The 26,665-nt window shown below is 56.0% G+C and overlaps 1 protein-coding gene across 1 annotated transcript; it reads left to right on the top strand.

Moving 5' to 3' along the window:
- The first annotated feature begins 5,831 nt into the window (after window positions 1-5,831).
- LOC130253498 (folate receptor gamma-like) lies at window positions 5,832-8,746 on the top strand. The gene is made up of 5 exons (XM_056492111.1): window positions 5,832-5,966; window positions 6,739-6,932; window positions 7,408-7,538; window positions 8,238-8,542; window positions 8,735-8,746. Exons 1-5 carry the CDS (start codon window positions 5,832-5,834, stop codon window positions 8,744-8,746), a joined length of 777 nt encoding a protein of 258 aa, XP_056348086.1.
- The last annotated feature ends 17,919 nt before the right edge of the window (window positions 8,747-26,665 follow it).

The following is a 26,665-nucleotide window of genomic DNA, read 5'->3' on the forward strand; positions in this document are numbered from 1 at the left end:
TTATGGGATGTTTCTGGGGTATTTCTGGGGTATTTATGGGATATTTATGGGATGTTTCTGGAGTATTTGTGGGATGTTTCTGGGGTATTTGTGGGATGTTTCTGGGGTACTTATGGGATATTTATGGGATGTTTCTGGGATGTTTATGGGATGTTTCTGGGATATTTATGGGATATTTATGGGATATTTATGGGATGTTTCTGGGGTATTTGTGGGATGTTTCTGGGGTATTTGTGGGATGTTTCTGGGATATTTATGGGATGTTTCTGGGATATTTATGGGATATTTATGGGATGTTTATGGGATGTTTATGGGATGTTTATGGGATGTTTCTGGGATATTTATGGGATATTTATGGGATGTTTCTGGGGTATTTGTGGGATGTTTCTGGGCTCTCCCAGCTCGGGCTGCTGGGATGGGTTTGCTCAGGCTCAGGTGCTGAGTCACGGCGCTGGCCCCAGCCTGGGGCTGCGCCGGGTGATAACTGGGACGGCACAAACAGGAGCCTTGTGGTGATAAGGCAGCGATAAGGCAGCCCCGGCCCGGGCAGGGTCCCCTTTCCGCTGAGTCAGACTCTGACTCAGCAGAAAACGTTTCTGCTGAGCCACGGGAAAGGAGCAGCTGTGAACATTTATTATTTATTTTCCTGGGCAGGAGCAGGAGGGCAGAGCTGGAGCCCCAGCACGGGCTGCTCACTGCTGTGCACGAGGGGCTTGGACCCTCCTGGGACTGAAATTCCCTCCTCATCCTCCTCATCCTCCTCATTCTCATCCTCATCCTCCTCATCTTCCTCATCCTCATCCTCATCCTCATCCTCCTCATCCTCATCCTCCTCATCATCCTCATCCTCCTCATCCTCATCCTCCTCATCTTCCTCATCCTCATCCTCATCCTCACCCTCCTCATCCTCATCCTCCTCATCATCCTCATCCTCCTCATCCTCACCCTCCTCATCCTCCTCATCCTCCTCCTCCTCATCCTCATCCTCCAGTGGCTGAAACGCCCCCAGACGCTCCTGGCAGGGAGAGGAAAGGAAAGGGAAAGGGAAAGGTCCCTTCGTGTTTCTGCCCCGTGTCCTGCTCAGCCCAGGGACACAGCCAGATAAAACCTTCCTCAGAATTAATAAAGTCCATAAAATGTTTATAATTCTAGGATTGGAACCTTAGAATCGTGGGGTCCCAGACAGGTTTGGGCTGGAAGGGACCCTAAAGCTCATCCCCTCCCGCTGTCCCCCTGCTGAAATTGGAGAAATTAAGGATTTCAGACTTTGTGTGCTGACCTCCAAAGAAACGCTGCATTTAACCTAAAGCCATAGAAAAAGCTTCCAGAATTAAATAATAAAACTAGAATTATAAGACTATAGTTTAAATAAAAGTGTGTAATATCACCTAGTGAAAAATTAGAATTTGTAAAGTTTTGAAATATAATGTCAATATATATACATATATAAATAAAAATTTCAAAGCAAGACTTTCTCTTTCTTTTTCACCTTCCTCTTCATAAATCTAAGTAATCTTTTTTAATTAAATAAAAAATTCCACATTAAGGACCACAAGTGGTTAGCTATTAAATTAAAAGTAAAAATAATTTAAGTGTAATTCCTTAATTAAACAATTAGCCCTTAAAAATCCTTGTAAAAAAAAATGCATCTCCATTTTCAACTTGTTACTTAAAGTACTATAAAACTGTCAGTTTGTAAAAATGTAAAATAAATCGAAATTAATAAATATCCAAGTCCAAAGAGAAAATACAGAAAATATCTGGAACATGGAATCCAGCTCCTCCTGTGCTCCACCCCACGGGATGGGCAGTGCCAGGACAGGATGGGCAGTGCCAGGACAGGATGGGCAGTGCCAGGACAGGATGGGCAGTGCCAGGACGGGATGGACAGTGCCGGGACAGGATGGGATGGACAGAGCCAGGATGGGATGGGCAGTGCCAGGACAGGATGGGCAGTGCCAGGACAGGATGGGCAGTGCCAGGACAGGATGGACAGTGCCAGGACAAGATGGGCAGTGCCAGGACGGGATGGGCAGAGCCAGGACAGGATGGGCAGAGCCAGGACGGGATGGGCAGTGCCAGGACAGGATGGGCAGTGCCAGGACAGGATGGGCAGTGCCAGGATGGGCAGTGCCAGGATGGGCAGTGCCAGGACAGGATGGGCAGTGCCAGGACAGGATGGACAGTGCCAGGACAAGATGGGCAGTGCCAGGACAGGATGGGCAGAGCCAGGATGGGATGGACAGTGCCAGGACAAGTTGGGCAGTGCCAGGACGGGATGGGCAGTGCCAGGACAAGTTGGGCAGTGCCAGGACAGGATGGACAGTGCCAGGACGGGATGGGCAGTGCCAGGACAGGATGGGCAGTGCCAAGACATGATGGGCAGTGCCAGGACAGGATGGGCAGTGTCAGGACAGGATGGACAGTGCCAGGACAGGATGGGCAGTGCCAGAACGGGATGGACAGTGCCAGGATGGGATGGGCAGTGCCAGGACAGGATGGGAAGTGCCAGGACAGGATGGGCAGTGTCAGGACAGGATGGACAGTGCCAGGACGGGATGGGCAGTGCCAGGCTGAATTCCCAGAGCCAAATCTCCCCTGTTGGCTCTCGGGACACTCGGTTGAGCCTCTCTGCCCCCCTGAGCCCTCCCAGTGCAACGGGGACCCCGAGCGTTACTGGGGAGCCCCGGGGGTAACTGGGGAGCTCTGGAGGTTACTGCGGAGCCCCGGGGGTTATTGGGGAGCTCTGGGGGTACCTGGTGCCCCCCGGGGGTTATTGGGGAGCTCTGGGGGTACCCGGTGCCCCCGGGGTTGTTGCGGAGCCGGGACCCCGCAGAGCCCGGGCCGGTCCCGGAGCTGCCCCGCGAGCGGCGCTGCGCGGCTCGATGGTTCCCTCTGCCGGGGCTGCGGGACCGGCCGGCAGCGACGGGATGTGCCGGGGAGCGCATCCCGCACCCCGCACCCGGTATCCATCCCAAATCCTGCATCCCGCATCCTGCATCCCGCATCCCAAATCCTGCATCCATCCCAAATCCCGCATCCATCCCAAATCCTGCATCCATCCCAAATCCCGCATCCATCCCAAATCCCGCATCCATCCCAAATCCTGCATCCATTCCACATCCTGCATCCCGTACCCTGCACCCGGCATCCTCCTGCATCCATCCATCCCAAATCCCGCATCCATCCCAAATCCCGCACCCCGTACTCGGCATCCATCCCAAATCCCGCATCCATCCCAAATCCCGTATCCATCCCAAATCCCGTATCCATCCCGCATCCATCCGAAATCCTGCATCCCACATCCATCCGAAATCCTGCATCCCACATCCATCCCAAATCCTGCATCCTGCATCCATCCTGCATCCCGCACCCTGCACCCTGCATCCTGCATCCCAAATCCTGCATCCCCGATCCCACATCTCACATCCCACATCTCACACACATCCTGCATCCCCCATCCCTGTTGCATTTGGGGATGGGGATGGGATGTGAATGGGGATGTGGGATGTGAGATATGGGATGGAGGATGTGGGATGTGGGATGTGGGATGGGGGATGCAGAAGTGGGATGCAGATGTTGGATGGGGGATGGGGGATGCAGGTGCAGGGTGAGGGAGGCAGGAGATGGGATGAGAGGAGATGCAGAATCCAGAGGCAGGAGGCAGATGCAGGATGCAGCTGTGGGATGTGGAAAATGCAGGATGTGGATGAGGATGCAGCTGAGGATGCAGGATGAAGGAGATGGATGCAGCTGTGGATGAGGATGCAGATGAAGCTGTGGACTGAGTGCTGCAGCTCCCGCTGCCCCTCACCCCTGTCCCAGCCTGCAGGAGGGACTCCCCAGTGCCGGGGACAGGACCCTCCCAGTGCCGGGGACAGGAACCTCCCAGTGCCGGGGACAGGAACCTCCCCAGTGCCGGGGACAGGACCCTCCCCAGTGCCGGGGACAGGACCCTCCCAGTGCCACGGGTCCCACACCAGACGCACCCCCAGGCTCGGGTGCCCTGTCAGGATCTCCACGGGGAGTTTGTTCCTTCTGCTCCTCCTTGTGGCACTTTCTGCTCTCCCGGGAGCAGGGTCGGGTCCCGTGAGGGGATTCTGTCCTGCAGGGGATCCTCAGCAAAGCCTCGGGCAGAGACGGGATCCACCTGCCTGGGGGGGTCTGGGGTAAAAATGGCACCACGTCCTGCCCCGGGAGTCACAGAGTCATTAAAACTGCAAAAAAAGGAGACAAAATGTTTACAAGGCAGGGAGGGACAGACACAGGGAATGGAGGGGACAGGACACAGGGATGGAGGGACAGACACAGGGATGGAGGGACAGACACAGGGAATGGAGGGGGGGGCAGGACACAGGGAATGGCTTTAAGGCTGAAGGAGGGCAGGGTTAAATGGATTTTGGGCAGGAATTGTTCCCTGGCAGGGTGGGCAGGGCTGGTACAGCTGTGGCTGCCCCTGGATCCCTGGCAGTGCCCAAGGCCAGGCTGGACACTGGGGACAGTGGGAGGTGTCCCCAGGGCAGGGTGGCACTGGGTGATCCTCAAGGTCCCTTGCCATCCAAACCACGTCCTGATTCCATGATTCTCTGGAATGGGACCCAGGCAGACCCACAGCAAGCCCACCTGGGAGGGTGTCTCAGGGTGCCTGGGGTGTTTGGGCAGTCTGTGCCTCTCAAGTGCCTCAGCAATGGGGACAGAGAGAGGGAAATTGGGATAAAAAGGGAGGTGAGTCCTCCAAATATTCGAAAGATCCCAGGGCAATGCCCCATGGGCTCTCCCTTTATTGGAATAAACCAAAAGGATTCCTCTGTCTCCTTGTGGACACAAACCTCTGGTGTTTGTGGATTATTTTCCTGGCACTTCCTGGATCTCGGGTTCCTGTGTGTCTCCTCAGGCCTGTGTCTGTGTTTTCTGGGGTTTTGTGCTATTTTAATGCTGAAAATGTGTCTGGTTCCCACCCTGTGCTGTGCCCTCAGGAATGGGAAGGATGTTCTGGAATAAAAGGTTTTCCTGTCCTAGCACAGCCCTGGAGGCAACACGGGCCTCCTGCACAGGGTTTGGGGTTGGGTTTGGGGTTTGTGGTTTGTGGTTTGTGTGGGGTTTGGGGTTTGGGTTTGGGGTTTTGGGTTTGGGGTTTGGGGTTTGTTTGGGGTTGGGGTTTGGGTTTTGGCTTTGCTGCTTTCCCTGCCCTCTGAGCACTCAGCAGAGATCCCCGGGCTCCCCACACCTGGGGCAGAAGGTTTGGGGCTGAAGCGTCTCCTGAGCTCTGGGGTGGCAGAAGGGGGTGCCCAGAGCCTGCCCCTCCCCCAGGGCTGTCCGTCCGGGCTGTTTGTCCCGCTGTGCTGATAGCTGGGGCTGACCTTGCATCCCGCTGGGGGCTGCGCCGTGTCCTTGGTGCCACCAGGAGAGCCCAGGAGAGCCCAGGAGAGCCCAGGCTGCAGAGAGCTCCCAGCCAGCCCTCCTGGGCTGTCCCTGCTCTGTCCCCTCTGTCCCTGCCCTGCCTGGGCTGTCCCTCTCCGTCCCTGCTCTTTCCCCTCTCCTGCTCTGTCCCCCATCCCGGGCTGTCCCTGCTCTGTCCCTGCTCTGTCCCCTGTCCTGGGCTGTCCCCTCTCTGTCCCCTCTCCTGCTCTGTCCCTCTCTGCCCAGCTCTGACCCCATCCCTGCTCTGTCCCTGCTCTGCCGCCACCCCGGGCTGTCCCTGCTCTGTCCCTGGTCTGTCGCCTCTCCTGCTCTGTCCCCACCCCGGGCTGTCCCTGCTCTGTCCCTGGTCTGTCCCCTCTCCTGCTCTGTCCCCACCCCGGGCTGTCCCCTGCCCCAGCCCGTCCCCGGGGATGGCACTGGCAGTGACAGTGGCCCTGGCGCTGCTGGCTGCCCTGGCCCCAGGGCAGGACGCGCTGCTGAACGTCTGCCTGGATGCCAAGCACCACAAACGGGAGCCGGGCCCCGAGGGGCGGCTCTACGGGCAGGTAGGAGCTGCGGGGCTGGACGGGCCCTGTGCCACCCCTGCACATTATGGGCTGGATCGGGAGGGCCACCCCTGCCGGGGATGAAGCCCCTGCTGGCTGTGGGACCTGCGGTTTGCTGCCTTCTGTCAGCTCTGGGGCAGAGCTGTGGGGCTCAGGGTCACCCCTCTGCGACCCCTCCCACCCCTCCTGAAGCTCGGGGACCCCAAAGCACAGCAGGGGAAAGGGGGGTGAGGATGGTGAGGGGGGGAAGGATGGTGGAGGAAGGATGATGAGGGAAGGATGGTGCTGAGGACAGTAAGGAAAGGATGCTGGGGATGCTGAGGAAAGGATCGTGAGGACAGGATGGTGAGGGTGGTGAGGACAGTGAGGAAAGGGTGGTGAGGATGATGAGCAAAGGATGCTGAGGGAAGTATGATGAGGATGGTGAAGGAAGGATGCTGAGGATGGTGAGGGAAGGATGGTGAGGACAGTGAGGAAGGAATAGTGAAGATGATGAGGGAGGGATGCTGAAGACAGGATGCTGAGGATGGTGAGGGAAGGATGCTGAGGACAGTGAAGAAGGGATGCTGAGGACAGGATGCTGAGGACAGGATGCTGAGGATGCTGAGGACAGGATGATGAGGGAAGGATGCTGAGGGAAGACTCTCAGCTGCTCCCTCTCAGGGTGGGAGTTGCTCCCTGCCCTGCCCCAGAGGGAGGCAGAGCGGGTTTGCTGCGGGTTCCCGGGGCTGGCACTAGTTCCTGCTCAGGATTGATCCCCGCTGTGCTGCAGTGCTCCCCCTGGAAGGACAACGCCTGCTGCACGGCCAACACCAGCGCCGAGGCCCACAGGGACCGGTCCCTGCTCTACAACTTCAACTGGAGGCACTGCGGGGCCATGCCGGCCAAGTGCCAGCGCCACTTCATCCAGGACAGCTGCCTGTACGAGTGCTCCCCCAACCTGGGGCCCTGGATCGAGCAGGTGGGGCAGAGCCGGGAGCTGCAGGGCTGGGAGGGACGTTAAACCCGATCCGGTGCCCCCCGGCCACGGCAGGGACACTCCCACTGCCCCAGTGTCCGGCCTGGCCTCGGGCACTGCAGGGAGGGACATTAAACGCGATCCGGTGCCCCCCGAGCCGCGGCAGGGACACTCCCACTGCCCCAGGCAGCTCCAAGCCCGTCCGGCCTGGCCTCGGGCACTGCAGGGGTCCAGGGGCAGCCACATCTGTGCCACGGAACGATTTCTCCTCAGCATCTGGGCTGTGTCACATTTTCCCCCAGGGCAGAAAGTTTCCAAGGGCTTTCCTGGCCTCTGACCGATGTGGGAATTCCTGTCAGGGCACATCCTGGGGCTGGGGCTGGGGCTTTGCCCCCCGTGGGAGGGTCGGGGGGTTTTTGGGGCCGCAGGTGCTGCCCAGGGCCGCTCCCAGCGCGGCCGGTGCCGTGCCCTGCAGGTCGGCAGCAGCAGCTGGCGGAGGGAGAGGATCCGGAACGTGCCCCTGTGCAGGGAGGACTGCGAGCGGTGGTGGCAGGACTGCGGGGGCGCCAGGACCTGCAAGGAGAACTGGCACCAGGGCTGGAACTGGGCCACGGGTCAGCGGGAAGGGAGGGGAAGGGAAGGGAAGGGAAGGGAAGGGAAGGGAAGGGAAGGGAAGGGAAGGGAAGGGAAGGGAAGGGAAGGGAAGGGAAGGGAAGGGAAGGGAAGGGAAGGGAAGGGAAGGGAAGGGAAGGGAAGGGAAGGGAAGGGAAGGGAAGGGAAGGGAAGGGAAGGGAAGGGAAGGGAAGGGAAGGGAAGGGAAGGGAAGGGAAGGGAAGGGAAGGGAAGGGAAGGGAAGGGAAGGGAAGGGAAGGGAAGGGAAGGGAAGGGAAGGGAAGGGAAGGGAAGGGAAGGGAAGGGAAGGGAAGTTTCAGGGAAGGGAAGGGAAGTTTCAGGGAAGGGAAGTTTCAGGGAAGGGAAGTTTCAGGGAAGGGAAGGGAAGGGAAGGGAAGGGAAGGGAAGTTTCAGGGAAGGGAAGGGAAGGGAAGGGAAGGGAAGGGAAGGGAAGGGAAGGGAAGGGAAGGGAAGGGAAGGGAAGGGAAGGGAAGGGAAGGGAAGGGAAGGGAAGGGAAGGGAAGGGAAGGGAAGGGAAGGGAAGGGAAGGGAAGGGAAGGGAAGGGAAGGGAAGGGAAGGGAAGGGAAGGGAAGGGAAGGGAAGGGAAGGGAAGGGAAGGGAAGGGAAGGGAAGGGAAGGGAAGGGATTGCAGGAGGGCAGGGCTGTCCCCGGCGCCCCCTGAGCTCCGCTCTGCCCCCAGGCACCAACCGCTGCCCCTGGGGCTCCATGTGCAGACCCTTCTGGCAGGTGTTCCCCCGGCCCCAGGACCTGTGCGAGAAGATCTGGTCCGGCTCCTTCAGCTACAGCCCCGAGCGCCGCGGCAGCGGCCGCTGCATCCAGATGTGGTTCGACCCCGCCCGGGGCAACCCCAACGCGGCTGTGGCGCGGTTCTACGCGGGGAGAAAGAGAGACCCCCCTGCCCGGGGGGAGGACGGGGCTCCCGGCTCAAACACAGCCCCCCCTGCCCGGGGCTCCCACCCCGGCAGTGGCCAAGCCCTGCGTGCTGTGCCAGGCTCGGCGCTGCTGCTGCTGCTGCTGCTGCCCTCCCTGGCCCTGCTGCTGCCCCCGGGGGCTCTGGGGGCTCTGGGACCCCTGCCCGCGGGTCCCTGTCCCCGACCCTGACCCCCCTGACCCCCGGGCCGGGGGCGAGCAGCACAGTCTGTGTGTGCGGGGCTGTGCACGTCTGTCCCTGCCCAGGGCCCGTGCTGAGCGGTTCGGGTTGTTGTGGCTCCCTCGAGGGCGCTCTGATAATAAACTGTGCTCTGCCCGCCCCGTGCTGCTGTGAAATATTCCTGGGAGGGAGAGTGTCCTGGGGGTGTTGGTGGGTGTGGGGTCTGTAAATGCGGGAATTGGCCCGGGGGAGGAAAGATCGCAGCCCTGCAAATGGGTTGGGTTGGAAGAGATGTCAAATCTCATCCCTTTCCACTCTCCTGCCACGGCAGGGACACCTCCCACTGTGCCAGCGTCCAGCCTGGCCTTGGGCACTGCCAGGGACCCAGGGAGCAGTTCCTGATTCCCAATATCCCATCAAACCCCACCCTGCAGCCATTCCCTGGGTCCTGTCCCTCCCTGCCTTGTCCCCAGTCCCTCCCCAGCTCTCCTGGATCCCCAAAACCCTCCCTGTCCCAAAATCCTTCCCATCCCTAAATCCTCCCCATCCCTAAATCCTCCCCGTCCCCAAAATCCTCCCCGTCCCAAAATCCTCCCCGTCCCTAAATCCTCCCCGTCCCTAAATCCTCTCTGTCCCTAAATCCTCCCCGTCCCTAAATCCTCCCCGTCCCTAAATCCTCTCTGTCCCTAAATCCTCCCCGTCCCTAAATCCTCCCCGTCCCTAAATCCTTCCCATCCCTAAATCCTCTCTGTCCCTAAATCCTCCCCGTCCCTAAATCCTCCCTATCCCTAAATCCTCCCTATCCCAAAATCCTCCCCATCCCCAAAATCCTCCCCGTCCCTAAATCCTCCCCGTCCCTAAATCCTCTCTGTCCCTAAATCCTCCCCGTCCCTAAATCCTCCCCATCCCAAAATCCTCCCCGTCCCCTAAATCCTCCCCGTCTCTGTCCCAAAATCCTCCCCGTCCCTAAATCCTCCCCGTCCCTAAATCCTCCCTGTCCCTAAATCCTCCCGTCCCCGGTTCGTGCCCTCTGTCCCTGCCAGGGATTTGCCCAGATCAGGTCCCTCCCACCCAAACCATTCCCGAATTCCCACACGGACACTGCCCAGGAGGTCCCGTTCCAGGGGTTGATCAGAGATGGAATCAGAACAGCAATTTTAATTTATTTATTTTCCAAACCTCGCCAATGCAATGAGCGGGCGAGCAGGGCATGAACCCACGCGTGTGGTGACCCCGGCACGGAAATGCAGAGGTGGAGAGCAGGAGGAGACGGCACAGGGATGGAGAGGAGGAGGAGGAGGAGGGGAGGAAGGCCAGAAGGGATTTGACTCGGCGGGACACCCGGGCGGGGCAGGGACTGGCTTTGTTAGAAATGACCGTTCCTGGAGCCCGGTCTGACACCGGCAGCAAAGAAACAGAGCAGGGAGAACGGGGGGAATTAAAATAAAATAAATGGTTTAAAATTATCAGGGCAGGGCGGCAATTCCCCGGGGAGCGCTTCCAGGGGAAAGGGCTGCTGGCAGAGATCTGGGAGCATGAACAGGGGATAAGGGGAGTAAAAACCGGCGTGGGGGAAAACAGGAGATGTCGAGTTTTGCGTGTGGATGTTGATTTTTGGGGTGTGAATGTCGATTTTTGGGGTGTGGCTGTTGATTTTTTTAGGGTGTGGCTGTTGATTTTTGGGGTGTGAATGCTGATTTTTGGGATATGGATGTTGATTTTGGGGTGTGAATGTTGATTTTGGGATGAGGGTGTTGATTTTTGGGGTGTATATGTTGATTTTTGGGTGTGAATGTTTATTTTTGGGGTGTGAATGTTGATTTTTGGGCAGTGAATGTTGATTTTGGGGTGTGGCTGTTGATTTTTGGGGTGTGGGTGTTGATTTTGGGGTGTGGATGTTGATTTTTGGGGTGTGGGTGTTGATTTTCGGGGTGTGGATGTTGATTTTTGGGCACTGAATGTTGATTTCTTATTTGAGAGGGGCTGGGATCACAGAGTCCCAGCCGGTTTGGGTGGGAGGGACATTAAACATCACCTTGTCCCCCCTCCAGGGGCAGAAGGTTCCAGAAGGTTCTGGGGGTTATTTCAGTGACAATGAATGGCTTGGGGAGCCACCAGCCCCTCCTGCATTCCCTCAGCACATCCCGTGGGCTGGGCGGATTCCTCAGCTTGGAAAGAACAAACTCACACCCGAAGCTGAGGGGGAGGTGAGTTTAAATCCTGGATTTAAAACAGACTGTGAGTCTCCTCCAGGCCCAGCCTGGGGACCTGGCTCGGAGCAGGGACGTCCCTGCAGGACGCTGGGAGGGACCAGAGCCAGCCCAGGGGAGAGGGAGCAGCCCCAGGGCAGGCTCGGGGTGACAGCAGCAGGAATTTCCCCATGGAAAGGGAGCTCAGGGGTTGGAACTGCCCAGGGAGGTTTGGGGTCCCCATCCCTGCAGGTGGCACCTGGAGGTGGCACTCAGGGTGACAAGGTGGGGACAGGGCACAGCTGGGATTCCATGAGGGCTTTTCCAGCTCAGATTTGGGGATTTTGGGATTGCTGATTTTCACATGGATTTCCATTCAGAACTGTCCATGCAGACAAGGTTTCCCCTCCTGACCCCCCCGTGGTGCACAAGGATCCCTAAAAACAAGATCAGAGAGCAAAGTGTGCCCAGAGGCTGATTTTCCATTTTAGAGAAAGAAGGTTCTTCTGCAAGATTTATCTCCCAGCTCCAGCCTTTGGGCTAATGAAAGAAATTATCTCTCTCGGAAAATCAAAATACAAAAGGCAGGGTCAGGCATGTGATAAAATCCCAGCTTTCAGAAAAATGCTTCATTAATTGTGGTTGTTTGCTGGAGGGAAAAGTGGCCCAGAATTTAAATGATTCGTTTTTCTGAAATCCATCCAGAGCTGTTTTCTAGCCCTGAATCCCTCAGTCCCCACAGCAAACCCACGTCCCTGCCATGAGTGAGGATGGAAAAATTGCTGCTGGGGCAGCTCTGCCTGCCAGGCTGAGTCACCTGCTCCAGGGCTCTGGGGGCAGTGACAAATGTCACCCCACAAGGCCTCAATTCCCAGAACCTGTGGTGAGGTGGATAATAAAACCCATAACCCTGACCATGGGCAAAAACCCATAACCCTGACCATTGGGCAGGGATCAAACCCATAACCCTAACCATGGGCACTGATCCAACCCATAACCCTGACCATTGGGAACAGATCAAACCCATAACCCTGACCATGGGCAAAAACCCATAACCCTGACCATTGGGGAGATCAAACCCATAACCCTGACCATTGGGAACAGATCAAACCCATAACCCTGAGCACTGGGAACAGCCCAAACCCATAACCCTGACCATTGGGAACAGCCCAAACCCATAACCCTGACCATGGGCAAAAACCCATAACCCTGACCATTGGGGAGATCAAACCCATAACCCTGACCATTGGGCAGGGATCAAACCCATAACCCTGACCATGGGGAACAGCCCAAACCCATAACCCTGACCATTGGGAACAGATCAAACCCATAACCCTGACCATTGGGAACAGCCCAAACCCATAACCCTGACCATGGGCAAAAACCCATAACCCTGACCATTGGGAACAGATCAAACCCATAACCCTGACCATTGGGGAGATCAAACCCATAACCCTGACCATTGGGAACAGATCAAACCCATAACCCTGACCATGGGGAACAGCCCAAACCCATAACCCTGACCATGGGCAAAAACCCATAACCCTGACCATGGGAACAGATCAAACCCATAACCCTGACCATTGGGGAGATCAAACCCATAACCCTGACCATTGGGAACAGATCAAACCCATAACCCTGACCATGGGCAAAAACCCATAACCCTGACCATTGGGCAGGGATCAAACCCATAACCCTGACCATTGGGCACATCCCAAACCCATAACCCTGACCATTGGGAACTGATCAAACCCATAACCCTGACCATTGGGCACATCCCAAACCCATAACCCTGACCATGGGGAACAGATCAAACCCATAACCCTGACCATTGGGAACAGCCCAAACCCATAACCCTGACCATTGGGCACACCCCAAACCCATAACCCTGACCATTGGGAACAGATCAAACCCATAACCCTGACCATGGGCAAAAACCCATAACCCTGACCATTGGGGAGATCAAACCCATAACCCTGACCATTTGCTCAGATCATCCTGCAGGATGTTGTTCATCAGAAAGGAGAAGCAAAAAGCAGCAGTTCAGGGGTGGGAGTGCCCAAAAGCAGAATTTTATACCCAAGAAATGCTGCAGAGAAGTCACCCTGCTCTTAGCCGAGATCTTCACCCAGTTGAAACACTAATCTTAGAAAATTAGGATTTTAGTTACCTTGTTGGAAATAATTAAAATTTAGAAGGGAGTAGTTATCTGAAACTTAAATAATTGATTGTCTGTCATTTTATGTTTGCTCAGCTGTGCTTACAATGGGAAAAGATGAAACTGGTGAGCAGATCCAAAAATCACAGACAATGCAACCAGAAACCCATTCTTTGGAAAATTGGACTATCCCCAGAAATCATTTGTGCTGTCATTGATAGAAAAAAATCAAGAGTTCAGGGTGAGGAAGACTCGCCTTACTTCCTCCTTTTAAGACTCCTCCCCACGAAAACGACCCCAGACTGAATTTAAGAAGTCAATCAATGCTTAGCAGCTATTCAGGCTAATTACCACAGGAAGGGGGATGGGAGGGGCTGTTACTGTGAATATGCATTTGTTTGAATCCTCTGTCAGCACACAGACCCTGTGATCACCTGTGACTCTGCAGTGCATTACAGCATTACCCCAACACACACTTTGTAACTTTAAACTGTCAGAGAGCCTTTTGTCCGCCACAGTTGAGTGTCGGTGTTAGACCAGCACTCACGTTTTGGCGATTCATCACTCGCTGTTTTCTGCTCGGGTCCCTTTGCCCCAGCTCAGAGCCGGGCAGCCCCAGCCAGGTGTGACCCTGCAGGACCCCGGCGCCCCTCACACCTGGCCAGCTGTGCCGCAGAGCAGCCCAAAGGGAGGAATTTCGGAGAGTGAAGGTCCTGCAGTCCAGAACGGGAATGAGGGTAAAGAGAATGGCCTGGGGGCGGCCTGGGGGGGTCCTGATTGGAGATTTGGGTTCCCTGTGCCAGCTGCCCTCGGGGGGTTTCCTGAAGGAAGCAGAGGAGTGGAAGCTGCTCCCCCTGCCCTGGTACACGGATGGAACCGGATCGCAGAGCGGGAAGGATCATCCAGGGCCCCCTCGGGGGTCACCTCCAGCTGCTGCCACGAGCTCCAGCTGTTGCCATTTCCAGCTGCTGCCATTTCCAGCTGCTGCCATTTCCAGCTGCTGCCACCAGCTCCAGCTGTTGCCATTTCCAGCTGTTGTCATTTCCAGCTGCTCCATTTCCAGCTGTTGCCATTTCCAGCTGTTGCCATCAGCTCCAGCTGCTGCCATTTCCAGCTGTTGTCATTTCCATCTGCTCCCATTTCCAGCTGTTGCCATTTCCAGCTGCTGCCATTTCCAGCTGTTGCCATTTCCAGCTGTTGCCATCAGCTCCAGCTGCTGCCATTTCCAGCTGCTGCCATTTCCAGCTGCTCCATTTCCAGCTGTTGCCATTTCCAGCTGTTGCCATCAGCTCCAGCTGCTGCCATTTCCAGCTGTTGCCATTTCCAGCTGTTGCCATTTCCAGCTGCTGCCATTTCCAGCTGCTGCCATTTCCAGCTGCTCCATTTCCAGCTGTTGCCATTTCCAGCTGTTGCCATCAGCTCCAGCTGCTGCCATTTCCAGCTGTTGCCATTTCCAGCTGTTGCCATTTCCAGCTGCTGCCACCCCTCCAGCTGTTGCCATTTCCAGCTGCTCCATTTCCAGCTGTTGCCATTTCCAGCTGCTGCCATTTCCAGCTGCTGCCATTTCCAGCTGTTGCCATTTCCAGCTGTTGCCATTTCCAGCTGCTGCCACCCCTCCAGCTTTTGCCATTTCCAGCTGCTGCCATTTCCAGCTGCTGCCATTTCCAGCTGTTGCCATTTCCAGCTGTTGCCATTTCCAGCTGCTGCCACCCCTCCAGCTTTTGCCATTTCCAGCTGTTGCCATTTCCAGCTGTTGCCATTTCCAGCTGCTGCCACCCCTCCAGCTGTTGCCATTTCCAGCTGCTCCATTTCCAGCTGTTGCCATTTCCAGCTGCTGCCATTTCCAGCTGCTGCCATTTCCAGCTGTTGCCATTTCCAGCTGCTGCCACCCCTCCAGCTGTTGCCATTTCCAGCTGCTGCCATTTCCAGCTGCTCCATTTCCAGCTGCTGCCATTCCCATCTGCTGCCATTCCCAGCTGTGCCCTGGCTCCCAGGGCAGGCTCCAGCACTCCTGCTCCAGCATTTCCCTGCTCGTGGCCGCACTCAGCCCTTCGGCTCCTCCCCCCCGGGTCTCCCCCCAGCTCTCCCCGTTCCCCTCTCCCACCACCAGCCTCCTCCTCTGGCTCTGCAGGTCCCGCGGGGCTCGGAGACCCTGACTCCTCACCTCCATCCATCCATCCATCCATCCATCCATCCATCCATCCATCCATCCATCCATCCATCCATCCATCCAGGCTGCCCCTGCCAGAGCCGAGCTGCAGTTTCCAGTGGCCCCTCAGTAAGTGGCTGAAGGGTTCAGGCTCTGCTGCTGCCCCCATTAACTGCCAGAGCTGAAAAATCTCCACCTGAAAACTCGCAGATGCTCTCACCTTCCATTTGTCCTCTTGGGGAGTGGAAGGATTTTGGGAGCAGGCAACATTTTTGGGTGCCAGTTGTCCTGGATTCCCCAGTGAAGAGAACTCACAGATGCCCAAAAATGGAGCAGCAGATTCTGGGAAATGACCAGCCCAGCTCTGCCTCTGAGATCACCACGTGTCCCCAGGTGCCACTTCCCCAGGGTTTGGGCATTTCCAGGGATGTGACTCCAGCACTGTCCTGGGCAGCTGTGCCAGGGCTGGCACGAGGATTTCCATGAGGAAATCCCAGAGTTGTCTGAGCAGCTCCGCAGCAGATCTCAGCCAGCCACGGCACAGGGATGGCTCCAAACGCCAGGGAGCACCTGGGGCAGTGACTAGGGACCACAGCAGGGACCAGAGCAGTGACCAGTGACCAGTGACCACAGCAGGGACCAGGGACCAGTGACCAGTGACCACAGCAGGGACCAGAGCAGTGAGCAGTGACCAGAGCAGTGACCAGTGACCACTGACCAGTGACCAAGGACCACAGCAGGGACCAGGGACCAGGGACCAGAGCAGTGACCAGTGACCAGTGACCAGTGACCACAGCAGGGACCAGGGACCAGTGACCAGTGACCACAGCAGAGACCAGAGCAGGGACCACTGACCAGTGACCAGTGACCAGTGAGCAGTGAGCAATGACCAGACCAGGGACCAGTGACCAGGGACCAGAGCAGTGACCAGTGAACAGGGACCAGAGAGCAGTGACCAGAGCAGTGACCAGAGCAGTGACCAGTGACCAGTGACCATGGAGCTCCATTTGGGAATTTCCAGGGCAGAAACCATGGAGCTCCATTTGGGAATTTCCATGGCAGGAACCATGGAGCTCCAATTGGGAATTTCCAGGGCAGGAGCCATGGAGCTCCATTTGGGAATTTCCATGGCAGAAACCATGGAGCTCCAATTGGGAATTTCCAGGGCAGAAACCATGGAGCTCCAATTGGGAATTTCCAGGGCAGGAACCATGGAGCTCCATTTGGGAATTTCCAGAGCAGACACCATGGAGCTCCAATTGGGAATTTCCAGGGCAGAAACCATGGAGCTCCAATTGGGAATTTCCAGGGCAGGAACCATGGAGCTCCATTTGGGAATTTCCAGAGCAGACACCATGGAGCTCCATTTGGGAATTTCCGGGGCAGGAACCATGGAGCTCCATTTGGGAATTTCCAGAGCAGAAACCATGGAGCTCCATTTGGGAATTTCCAGAGCAGACACCATGGAGCTCCATTTGGGAATTTCCAGGGCAGACACCATGGAGCTCCATTTGGGAATTTCCGGGGCAGGAACCATGGAGCTCCATTTGGGAATTTCCAGGGCAGGAACCACGGATCTCCCACCTGGGACATTTCCCTGGCAGTGCACAGGGTTGTGTCACTCAGGGCTTGGTGTCTCTGCTGGGAGGTTTCTCTGATGGGACTCAGGGCACAGCATGGGCAGAGCGTTCATTCCCTTCTCCCCCCTCTAATTAACATTAATTAATTCAGGTGGGCTCTCCCCAGCCACAGGAGCTGCAAACACTGGGGAGGTCCCTGAGGTCTCTCACATCCTCTGTGCATTCCTGAGGAATCCCATGGCCTTTGCCTGCAAACCCTGCATGCCCAAAGAGCTGCTGTCCTCAGCTCCAGCCCCAAACACAGTGTTTGCCATCTGCCTTCCTGTGTTTTCAGATTTGCAGAGAGCAGCATGGCTCATTCCAGCTCATTCCAGCCCACTGAGTGATGTTGGGCTTGGGGGTGGAACTGGAGACTCATCAGAGCCACCACACATGACTGGGGACGAGTTTTGGATCAATCCAGATTTCTTTTAACTCTCACATTCTCTGAACTCAGTAACTCAAATCTCTCCCTGGGCTTTTTCTCTCTGCTGGTATCTTAGGTGAAATTTGAATACTCTTTTTTTTTCACATTATTTTTTCATTTTTATTTCATTTTTTATTTTTTTCTCAAGACATTATTCAGTCCTTATCTAGCAGATGAACAGTTGTGTGGTCTTTGGATGAGAACTTTCAGATTTACCCTTTAAAACACCCAGCCATCCTCAGCACAGTCATTCTGAGTCATTCACCTGCCCAAGACAGAATCTGGATCAGAGAACTGGCAAAGCCAAACTCCTGCTGGATGGACACATGGGCTTTCATCATGACTCTGAAATGGCATTTCTTAAAAAGACCAGCAGTGCTGGGGGGAGCTTCTAAATATTGAGGCAGCTGATAACTTGACAAAGACCTTGAAGATTTTGCCTAAATTTGTCTCCCCTTCACAGGTGCTCTATCCCAGAGACAGCAGTGAAATGGTAAATTAGTCAGGGCACTGCTGTGGGCTTGGGCAATGTATGAAATAAAATATGATGGTGGCAATAAAACAGGTCTGTGCACATCTGCTCCCTGCCTCCAGCAGCACCAGGAGTTTCTGAGCTTGGGCACTTCCCAGCCAGGATGGGCAGGGGTGGAAATCCCAAAAGGAAAATGAGTTTTTACACAACCTGTGATGTCCTTGCAAGTGAAGAGCTTCCAGCCTGAAGAAGGAGCTCTGGCAGCATCCAGGTTTATATCTTCAAGGGCTGAGGTCCCACCCACACATGGAAGATTTTTTCCTTTACCTTCCAACAGAATTTTGCCCCATCACGATTTCCCACCCACCCTGTTGTCCTTTCCCCTCTGATGAGCCTGGCTCCATTCTCCCCCGGATTCTCATTCTGGAATTGAAACATTGAGCTGGACAGAGCTTTGCCTCTTTTCTGAGGTCAGAAACCCGAGCTGCAGCAGCCACCCACCCCTGGTCCCTCCTGCCTCGCCAGGAGCGGCACAGCTGTTCCAGATGTGGTCACACCCTCCTGGCCGAGGAAAATCTGTCCCCTGGAGCTGGGGGTGGCCCTGTCCCGTGGCCCCTGTCCAGCTGGGACACAGAGAGGGGCCCCAGTGTCCCCAGGGTTCTGGCTCAGTGTCCCCAAGGGACTGGCTCAGTGTCCCCAAGGGTTCTGGTTCAGTGTCCCCAAGGGTCTGGCTCAGTGTCCCCAAGGGTTCTGGCTCATTGTCCCCAAGGGTTCTGGCTCAGTGTCCCCAAGGGTCTGGTTCAGTGTCCCCAAGGGTCTGGTTCAGTGTCCCCAAGGGACTGGCTCAGTGTCCCCAAGGGTTCTGGCTCAGTGTCCCCAGGGACTGGCTCAGTGTCCCCAAGGGACTGGCTCAGTGTCCCCAAGGGTTCTGGCTCAGTGTCCCCAAGGGTTCTGGCTCATTGTCCCCGAGGGTCTGGCTCAGTGTCCCCAGGGACTGGCTCAGTGTCCCCAAGGGACTGGCTCAGTGTCCCCGAGGGTCTGGCTCAGTGTCCCCACGGGACTGGCTCAGTGTCCCCAGGGGGAATGGCTCAGTGTCCCCAAGGGTTCTGGCTCATTGTTCCAAGGGGACTGGCTCAGTGTCCCCAAGGGGAGTGGCTCAGTGTCCCCAGGTTTCTGGCTCGGTGTCCCCAAGGGTCTGGCCGGGCTCTGGCAGCTCCTCTGGAAGGTTCCAGGTGTCTGTCACACACAGGGACACCTCTGAGTCACCGTGACTCACACTCGGTACAGAGATGAGCAACTCCATTCTGGAAGAAGCACTTCATTAGCATAAAATGATTTTTTATTGCTGTCACGAAAAGGGGCTGATGAAAAAACAGGAGAGTGTCTTTTTACACCGGGGTGGAGTTCCGGGACAAGGGGCAGCAGCTTCAAGCCGAGAGCAGAGATTTGGGCAGGGTTCTAGCAGGAATTGTTCCTGGCAGGGTGGGCAGGGCTGGCACAGCTGGGGCTGGCAGGAGGACCTGGGTGCAGCCCTGGCGCTCTGAGGGGTCAGGAGGAAACCTGTGTCAGAGCAGGGCACACAGCAGCACAGAGCTGTGGAATTCTCCATGCCAGAGCATCTGGGGCCATCAGCCCAGCTGTCCCCAGCAGTGCCCAGGGCTTCCAGGGCAGTGAACCCCCTAGGGCTGAGCAGCCCCCAGTGATGAACCTTCCCTAGCACCCAGCCTGGACCTCCCCTGACCAGCCTGGGGCTGTTTCCTCCCACCCCTGCTCCCTGGGGAGGGGAGCAGCCCCTGCAGCCTCTCTGTGCTCCCTGTCCCTGGAGAGGAGCTGAGGGGCTCCCTGGGCTGAGCCCTGCTCGCCACGGGCTGCTGCACGCCTGGCTTTGGCCACAGCTGGCCACAGCTGGGACAGGATGGTGACAGGCTGCACACAGCAGGGAGCCGAGGCACAGCTGCAGCTGGAACCACCAAAGGCAATATTTAGTGAGCAGGACAAGCGGGGTGGTTGTGGTTTGTGGTTTCTAGTTGTGGTTTGTGGTTGTGGTTTATGGGTTGTGGTTGTGGTTGTGGTTTGTAGTTGTGGTTGTGGTTGTGGTTATGGGTTGTGCGTTGTGAGTTGTGGTTTGTAGTTTGTGGTTGTGGTTTATGGGTTGTAACTGTGATTGTGGTTGTGGTTTATGGGTTGTGGTTGTGGTTTGTGGTTGTGGTCTGTGGTTGTGGTTTATGGGTTGTGGTTGTGGTTTGTAGTTGTGGTTTGTGGTTTGTAGTTGTGGTTTGTGGCTGTAGTTGTGGTTGTGGTTGTGGTTTGTGCATTGTGGTTTGTGGTTGTAGTTATGGGTTGTAGTTGTGGTTTGTGGTTTGTAGTTGTGGTTTGTGGTTTGTGGTTGAAGTTGTGGTTGTGGTTTGTGGGTTATATTTTGTGGTTTGTGGTTGTGGTTTATGGGTTGTGGTTGTAGTTTGTGGTTTGTAGTTGTGGGTTGTGGTTTGTAGTTGTGGTTTGTGTTTTGTGGTTTGTGGTTGTAGTTGTGGTTTTTGGTTGTGGTTTATGGTTGTGGTTTGTGGTTTGTGGTTGTGGTTGTGGTTTGTGGTTGTGGTTTGTGGTTGTGGTTGTGGTTTATGGGTTGTAGTTGTGTTTTGTGGTTTGTGGTGCTGGTTTGTGGTTCTGCTGGCCCAGGAGCAGTTCTGGCCCCGTGGAGCAGGACTCCCTCCCCACCAGGAGGGTCTGGACTGGGATCCTGTGAGGCACCCCCAGCCCAGATGGAGCTGAGGATTTGATTCCAGCCCAGTCCTGGTCTCTCCCTCGGTTCTCCATTCTCCAGCCCAGGAAATCATCCTCTCTCCTCTGAAGGATCAATGCTCATGGCAGGGCACACATCCCCCAGACAAACCACAGCAAAGCCCCAGCCCAGGTCCCACACAACCCACAAAGTTCATTGTGCTTCACAGCAGAGTTTCATGAATTAAATCACATTTATGCTTTAGTATTGTATAATATGTATATATATGATTAGAATTAGTATAAATTAAACCCAAATGGAGGCTTTACAGAATCCCAGAATGGCTGGGGCTGGAGGGGACTGCAGAGATCCTCTCTGACCTAAAGCAACTCAAACCCTGGGACCAAAGCAGGGCTCAGGTTTGTTTTTCACCTCAGAACTCACAGAACCAGCGACTCCTGGCAAAAAGAAAAGCCCCAGGTCAGTCTTGCAGGGAATCAGTGAAATGCTGTAAATGTGCTGGTTTAGGTGTTGTAGCATCGTCTCCTTCTCCTGGCAGCTTCTCTGGCTGTGCTGGAGCCTCTACTCAGAAATGTTTCAAGGTCAAGAGGCAATTGAAACTCGACAGTTTTGGAGCTGAGGTAGTTTGGTTTGTTTTTAAATCTGGGATATGTAGCAAGATGAGGAATCTCTCTCTGCTTCCTTGCTTTTCACTCCAGCACTTTTCTCATTTTCCATTTTGGTCCCAGAGTTCCTCACCATGGACACGACTGCACCAGCATTCCCCTGTCTGTGACCCCTTTATTTTGGGACAAGGTGAGGCACATCATGGACAGTGATCCCTGCACTGAGGCAGAGGGGTGAACCTGCCCAGCTCTCAGGTTGCAGCAGGGTCTAGAAAATGAGACTTTTACCATAAAAAACACTTAATCCGTTTAGCTTGTACAGCAAGGCTCGCTGCACCTTAGGCAAATCACTGAACTCATTTTTGCTGCTCAGAATGGGGATAAATGCCTCTCAAAATGGGAATAAATACTGTCCCTCTGCCTTCATAGCCTGGACCCTGCAAAGCCTCTGGGTGTCCTGCTGGGTGACTGGGGATGAAGTTGGGCTGGAACATTAAGTGGTGCCATTAAAGAAGCAATAAAGTGATGAGGAATTGAACTCACGCTGCTGTGGAGAAAACAAGTTCTGCATGTGAGGCTTGGAGGGGAGGGTCACTGCTGGTCCCACAGCCAAGGGTCATCCCTCCACTTTCAACTTCTCACAAAACAACAGCCATGAGTTACCTCTGAGCAACATGAAACAAAGTCAGGCTCTGAAAGAAAAGCTGTGTGCTCCATCTCAGAATGGTGTTGGGTTTTTTGGGGCTGTTTTTAGGGAGTAACTGCTCAGCCACATGGGCTGCAGCTCTGCTCTGGGGGACCTTGATCTTGTTCTGGTGCCTCCAAACTGATGCCCAAGGGATTTTTAAGCTCCAGGAAAGCAGCTGCTCTGCAGCAAGAGCGTTTTTAGGATTTGATAACAATTTGTTTCATTCTGTGATTCTTTTGAGAATGATTTTTCACAGACATGTTTGCTCAAAGTAAGGTCAAATGATACAGCTAAAGAATAAAGACACCCCATGAATGCTGAAGTGCAACACTTGGTTTTATTTCTCTGCTATTCCTTTTGGAGATTTTTCAATGATATGAATTTTAATGAAGAATAAGTCTCTAGGATGAATTTCATTATACAGGTGTCAATCAGAGGAACACATTCATTATAAGTCTTTCCACCTGAGTCGGGATTTATTGTCACACCACAGTGAAATTCCACCCACCTGCTCCTTGTAGGGGATTTACATGGGAAGTTCCAGCTGAATGTGAGGAAAAGTTCTTTTCCTGTGTGGGTGAAGGGGCCCTGGGAGCTGCCCAGGGGTTGTGGATCTCCTCTGGAGAGGGTGGGAACCCAGCTGGCTGTGCTCCTGTGCATCCTGTTCTGCACGGACCTGCTGGGGCAGGGGCAGAGGAGCTGAGCTCGGGGGTCCCCTTGCACCCCAGCTCTGGGATTTCCCAGAGGTGACATACCTGGGCAGGTTCTCATGTTTCTGCTCACTCTCCTTCCACTGCCAGCCAGAGACTGATGATCTGATTTTTGCCTTTATCTTGCATTTTGCACAAACGTGGGGGAGCAATGTGAGGATGCCAGGGGTGTTCTGTGTTTGGCTGGGGTGCCAGACTCGGGCTGGGGTGTCAGATCGGGGCTGGGGTGGCAGACCCGGGCTGGGGTGGCAGACCCGGGCTGGGGTGCTGCCCGAACGAGCTGGAAGAGAATTCGGGGAGCTGGGAGCCGCATTTGGGGCCATCATTCCCCCCGGCGCTCTCGGCACGCCGCTCCCGGGGCAGACCAGCACCTCGAGCACCCCGTCCCTGATGTGCCCCGTACACAGCGGCGGAGCAGCCGCGGCAGCACGGACAGCTCGGCCAGCGGGATGTGCCCCCCGGGAGGGACCGGCAGGAGCGGCGGGCAGGTAGAGCAGCAGCAGCAGCACAGGTGCGAGCCGCAGGTGTGCAGCGCCTTGCTGCGGGCGCCGCGGCGGGATGGAGGCGCAGGATGAAGTGCAGGACACGGCGGGATGAAGGCGCAGGATGAAGGTGCAGGATGAAGTGCAGGACACGCAGGATGAAGGCGCAGGATGAAGTGCAGGATGAAGGTGCAGGATGAAGTGCAGGACACGGCAGGATGAAGCGCAGGATGAAGGCGCAGGATGAAGGTGCAGGACACGCAGGATGAAGCGCAGGATGAAGGCACAGGACAAGCAGGATGAAGCGCAGGATGAAGCGCAGGACACGGCAGGATGAAGGCGCAGGATGAAGGTGCAGGATGAAGGCACAGGACACGCAGGATGAAGGCGCAGGATGAAGGTGCAGGATGAAGCGCAGGACACGCAGGATGAAGGTGCAGGATGAAGCGCAGGACACGCAGGATGAAGGTGCAGGATGAAGGCACAGGACACGCAGGATGAAGCGCAGGATGAAGGCACAGGACACGGCAGGATGAAGCGCAGGACACGGCGATGAGCAGCAGCCCCAAGCGCCAGCCGGGCGGGCCATGCCCGTGTGCTCGCCGCAGGTGTGCGCGACGCCGCGGGACCCGCAGCGGCAGCAGCAGCACGGCAGGATTGTGATAGACTGAGAATGAAAACCGAACTAAGTCAGTCCCAATCAATTAGAGTTTATTCAGCGAGCGGCAGCGAGCAAACAGCGCTGGGGGCCGGAGGCACGGCTCCACAAACGGAGCGCCATTTCCCTCTCCCCCATGGTCTTTTGTGCAGTTCTAATTCAGCTGGCGTGTCCTTCCTTGGAGTACTCTGCGTCCGCTGGGGGGTCGTGATCTTGTCTTCTGGTGGTCGCAGCAGGGAAGAGGCGCCGCGTGCTTTTCTTGTTTATTCCTCCTAGCCTAGGGGAAAATCCTTAAAAACTGGTTAACAGCCGCTAATTTCAGCATAAGTTATGCACACCGTACTCAGTGATTTGAAACTATGTGGCCAAAGTCTACACCCGACTCACCTCTGCTGAAATTCATTATTCGTCACTGGGAGTTTTAATGAACAAAGTGCTTATACTGCATCACAGGATGATGCAGAAGCCCCGCAGCTCGGTCACTAGCCCAACAGCGTGGTCACTATCCCCACAGCACCGTCACTAGCCCGCAGCACCGTCACTAGCCCGCAGCACAGTCGCTAGCCCCGCAGCACCGTCACTAGCCCCGCAGCATGGTCACTAGCCCCGCAGTGGTCACTAGCCCCGCAGCACGGTCACTATCCCCACAGCACGGTCACTAGCCCCGCAGCACGGTCACTAGCCCAGCAGCATGGTCACTAGCCCCGCAGCACGGCCACTAGCCCCGCAGTGGTCACTAGCCCCGCAGCACGGTCACTAGCCCCACAGCACGGTCACTAGCCCCGCAGCATGGTCACTAGCCCCGCAGTGGTCACTAGCCCCGCAGCACGGTCACTATCCCCGCAGTGGTCACTATCCCCACAGCACGGTCACTAGCCCCGCAGTGGTCACTAGCCCCTCAGCACGGTCACTAGCCCCACAGCACGGTCACTAGCCCCACAGCACCGTCACTAGCCCCGCAGCATGGTCACTAGCCCCGCAGTGGTCACTAGCCCAGCAGCACCGTCACTAGCCCAGCAGCACCGTCACTAGCCCCGCAGTGGTCACTAGCCCCACAGCATGGTCACTAGCCCCGCAGCACGGTCACTAGCCCCGCAGTGGTCACTATCCCCACAGGACGGTCACTAGCCCCGCAGTGGTCACTATCCCCACAGGACGGTCACTAGCCCCGCAGTGGTCACTAGCCCCGCAGTGGTCACTAGCCCCACAGCATGGTCACTATCCCCACAGCACGGTCACTAGCCCCGCAGTGGTCACTAACCCCTCAGCACGGTCACTAGCCCCACAGCATGGTCACTAGCCCCGCAGTGGTCACTAGCCCCGCAGCACGGTCACTAGCCCCGCAGTGGCCACGGCCCGCGGGGTCAGCACCGCGCCGTGGGCAGCGGGAAGCAGGTGGCCACCAAGGGTCCCGGGCCGTGGCCAGCAGGATCGGCCACTCCGCCCGGCAGGTGAGGGCGGGCAGAGCCCCTGGTCGGGCCGGCGGAGGAGCCAGGGCAGGGCCAGCGCTTGGGCGCGGCCGTGGTGGCCAGCGCGGGGTCGGCTCGGGCCAGCAGGCGCAGCAACGGGCTGGTGCCGGCTGTCGGTGGCCCGGGTGGCCGCCAGCAGCGCCGTGGGCCAGCAGAACGGCCCCGAGATCGCCGTGCCGCCGCTCCAGGCCCGGATCCGGGCAGGGTGAGCGTGGCTGGGGCCAGGCTGGCGGCGCTGGACGGGACATGTCCCCTGAAAGCCACAGCTCGGGATCCGCGGCTCCTTATCTGAGCTGCTCGAGCTCTTCCGGCGGCACCGAACGCCTCCTGTCGCTGCTCTGGTCTGCACGGAGCTACAGGCTGAGGCACAAACTCATTCACAAACCCCATTTGGAATACAAACCCCATTTACAAACCCTATTCACAAACCCCATTAACAAACCCGGGTCTGCACTGTGCTGCAGGCTGTAGGGGCACAAACCCGTTTACAAACCCCATTTACAAACCCCATTGACAAACCACATTCACAAACCCCTTTACAAGCCCCATTTACAAGTCCAGGTCTGCTCTGTGCTGCAGGGTGTATGGGTACAAACCCCATTTACAAACCCATTTATAAACCCCATTTACAAACCCCATTCCCAAACCCATTTACAAACCCATTTACAAGCCCAGGTCCGCTCTGTGCTGCAGGGTGTAGGGTACAAACCCCATTTACAAACCCCATTTAGAACACAAACCCATTCACAAACCCCATTTAGAACACAAACCCCATTCATTTACAAACCCGTTTACAAACCGTGCTGCAGTGTCCCTCCACCCCGCTCCCTGTAAAACCCCCGCAGGTCTCCTGCTCATTGATTTTAGCACAGCCCTCACACGCTTCTCTCCCGAGTGCTTCCATTTCCAGCAGTGGCTGCAGCCAGAACCGGATCCTGCCGATATTTCTGTGCTCTCCGAGTGCGGAGCAGAGGGAAGAAGCCGGGCCCTGGGAGAGGAAGGGTCAAGTGTTCAGGGATGAACGAGACGTTCCCAGGCACCGAGAGTGGGAGTTCTGGGCCCTGGGCTCACACTAGAACACAGAATAAATAACTCCAGGTTTGAAGTTGGCTGCCCACGGTCCTTGTCTCCAAACTTGCCTCTCCCTCCCCTTTTAGCTCTGAGACCCAGTTCAATTTGCTTTGCAGCAGTTTTCAGAGCAAATCTAGCAGAACTAGAATTTAACCACGCAGTTGGAAAGGCCTTTGTGTCAGAGAAAAACCCTGTGTGAGATGGAACTCTCCCTCCAGCCGGAGGAAGGGAGGTGCTGCTGCTTCCCTGGAGAGCCCTGAAGAGCCCCAGGGGCTGAATCAGACCCACTCACACAAATTAAATGGGATGTGACTGTTTTCAGCAGCTTCTGTATCAACAGTCAAGCCTTACATCTCAAAACCCAAACCATAAGGAATTACCCATAACACAGGAGGAAGTGTGTAAGTGCTGAAAAACTCTGATGTTGCTGCACACCAAAATATTGACTCTGTGTATGGAAAAGTTACTCTGTTTTCAACAAGGTGTTGTGAACAGCCCTGTTCACACTCAATTTCATGTCTAAAATATCCTGAACCAAGGAAGTGCCCAGGGAAACACAATATGACAGTGGGTCATATTT

This window comes from Oenanthe melanoleuca, chromosome 1 (genome assembly GCF_029582105.1).
Source record: "Oenanthe melanoleuca isolate GR-GAL-2019-014 chromosome 1, OMel1.0, whole genome shotgun sequence".
In the NCBI taxonomy this organism is placed as follows: Eukaryota; Metazoa; Chordata; class Aves; order Passeriformes; family Muscicapidae; genus Oenanthe; species Oenanthe melanoleuca.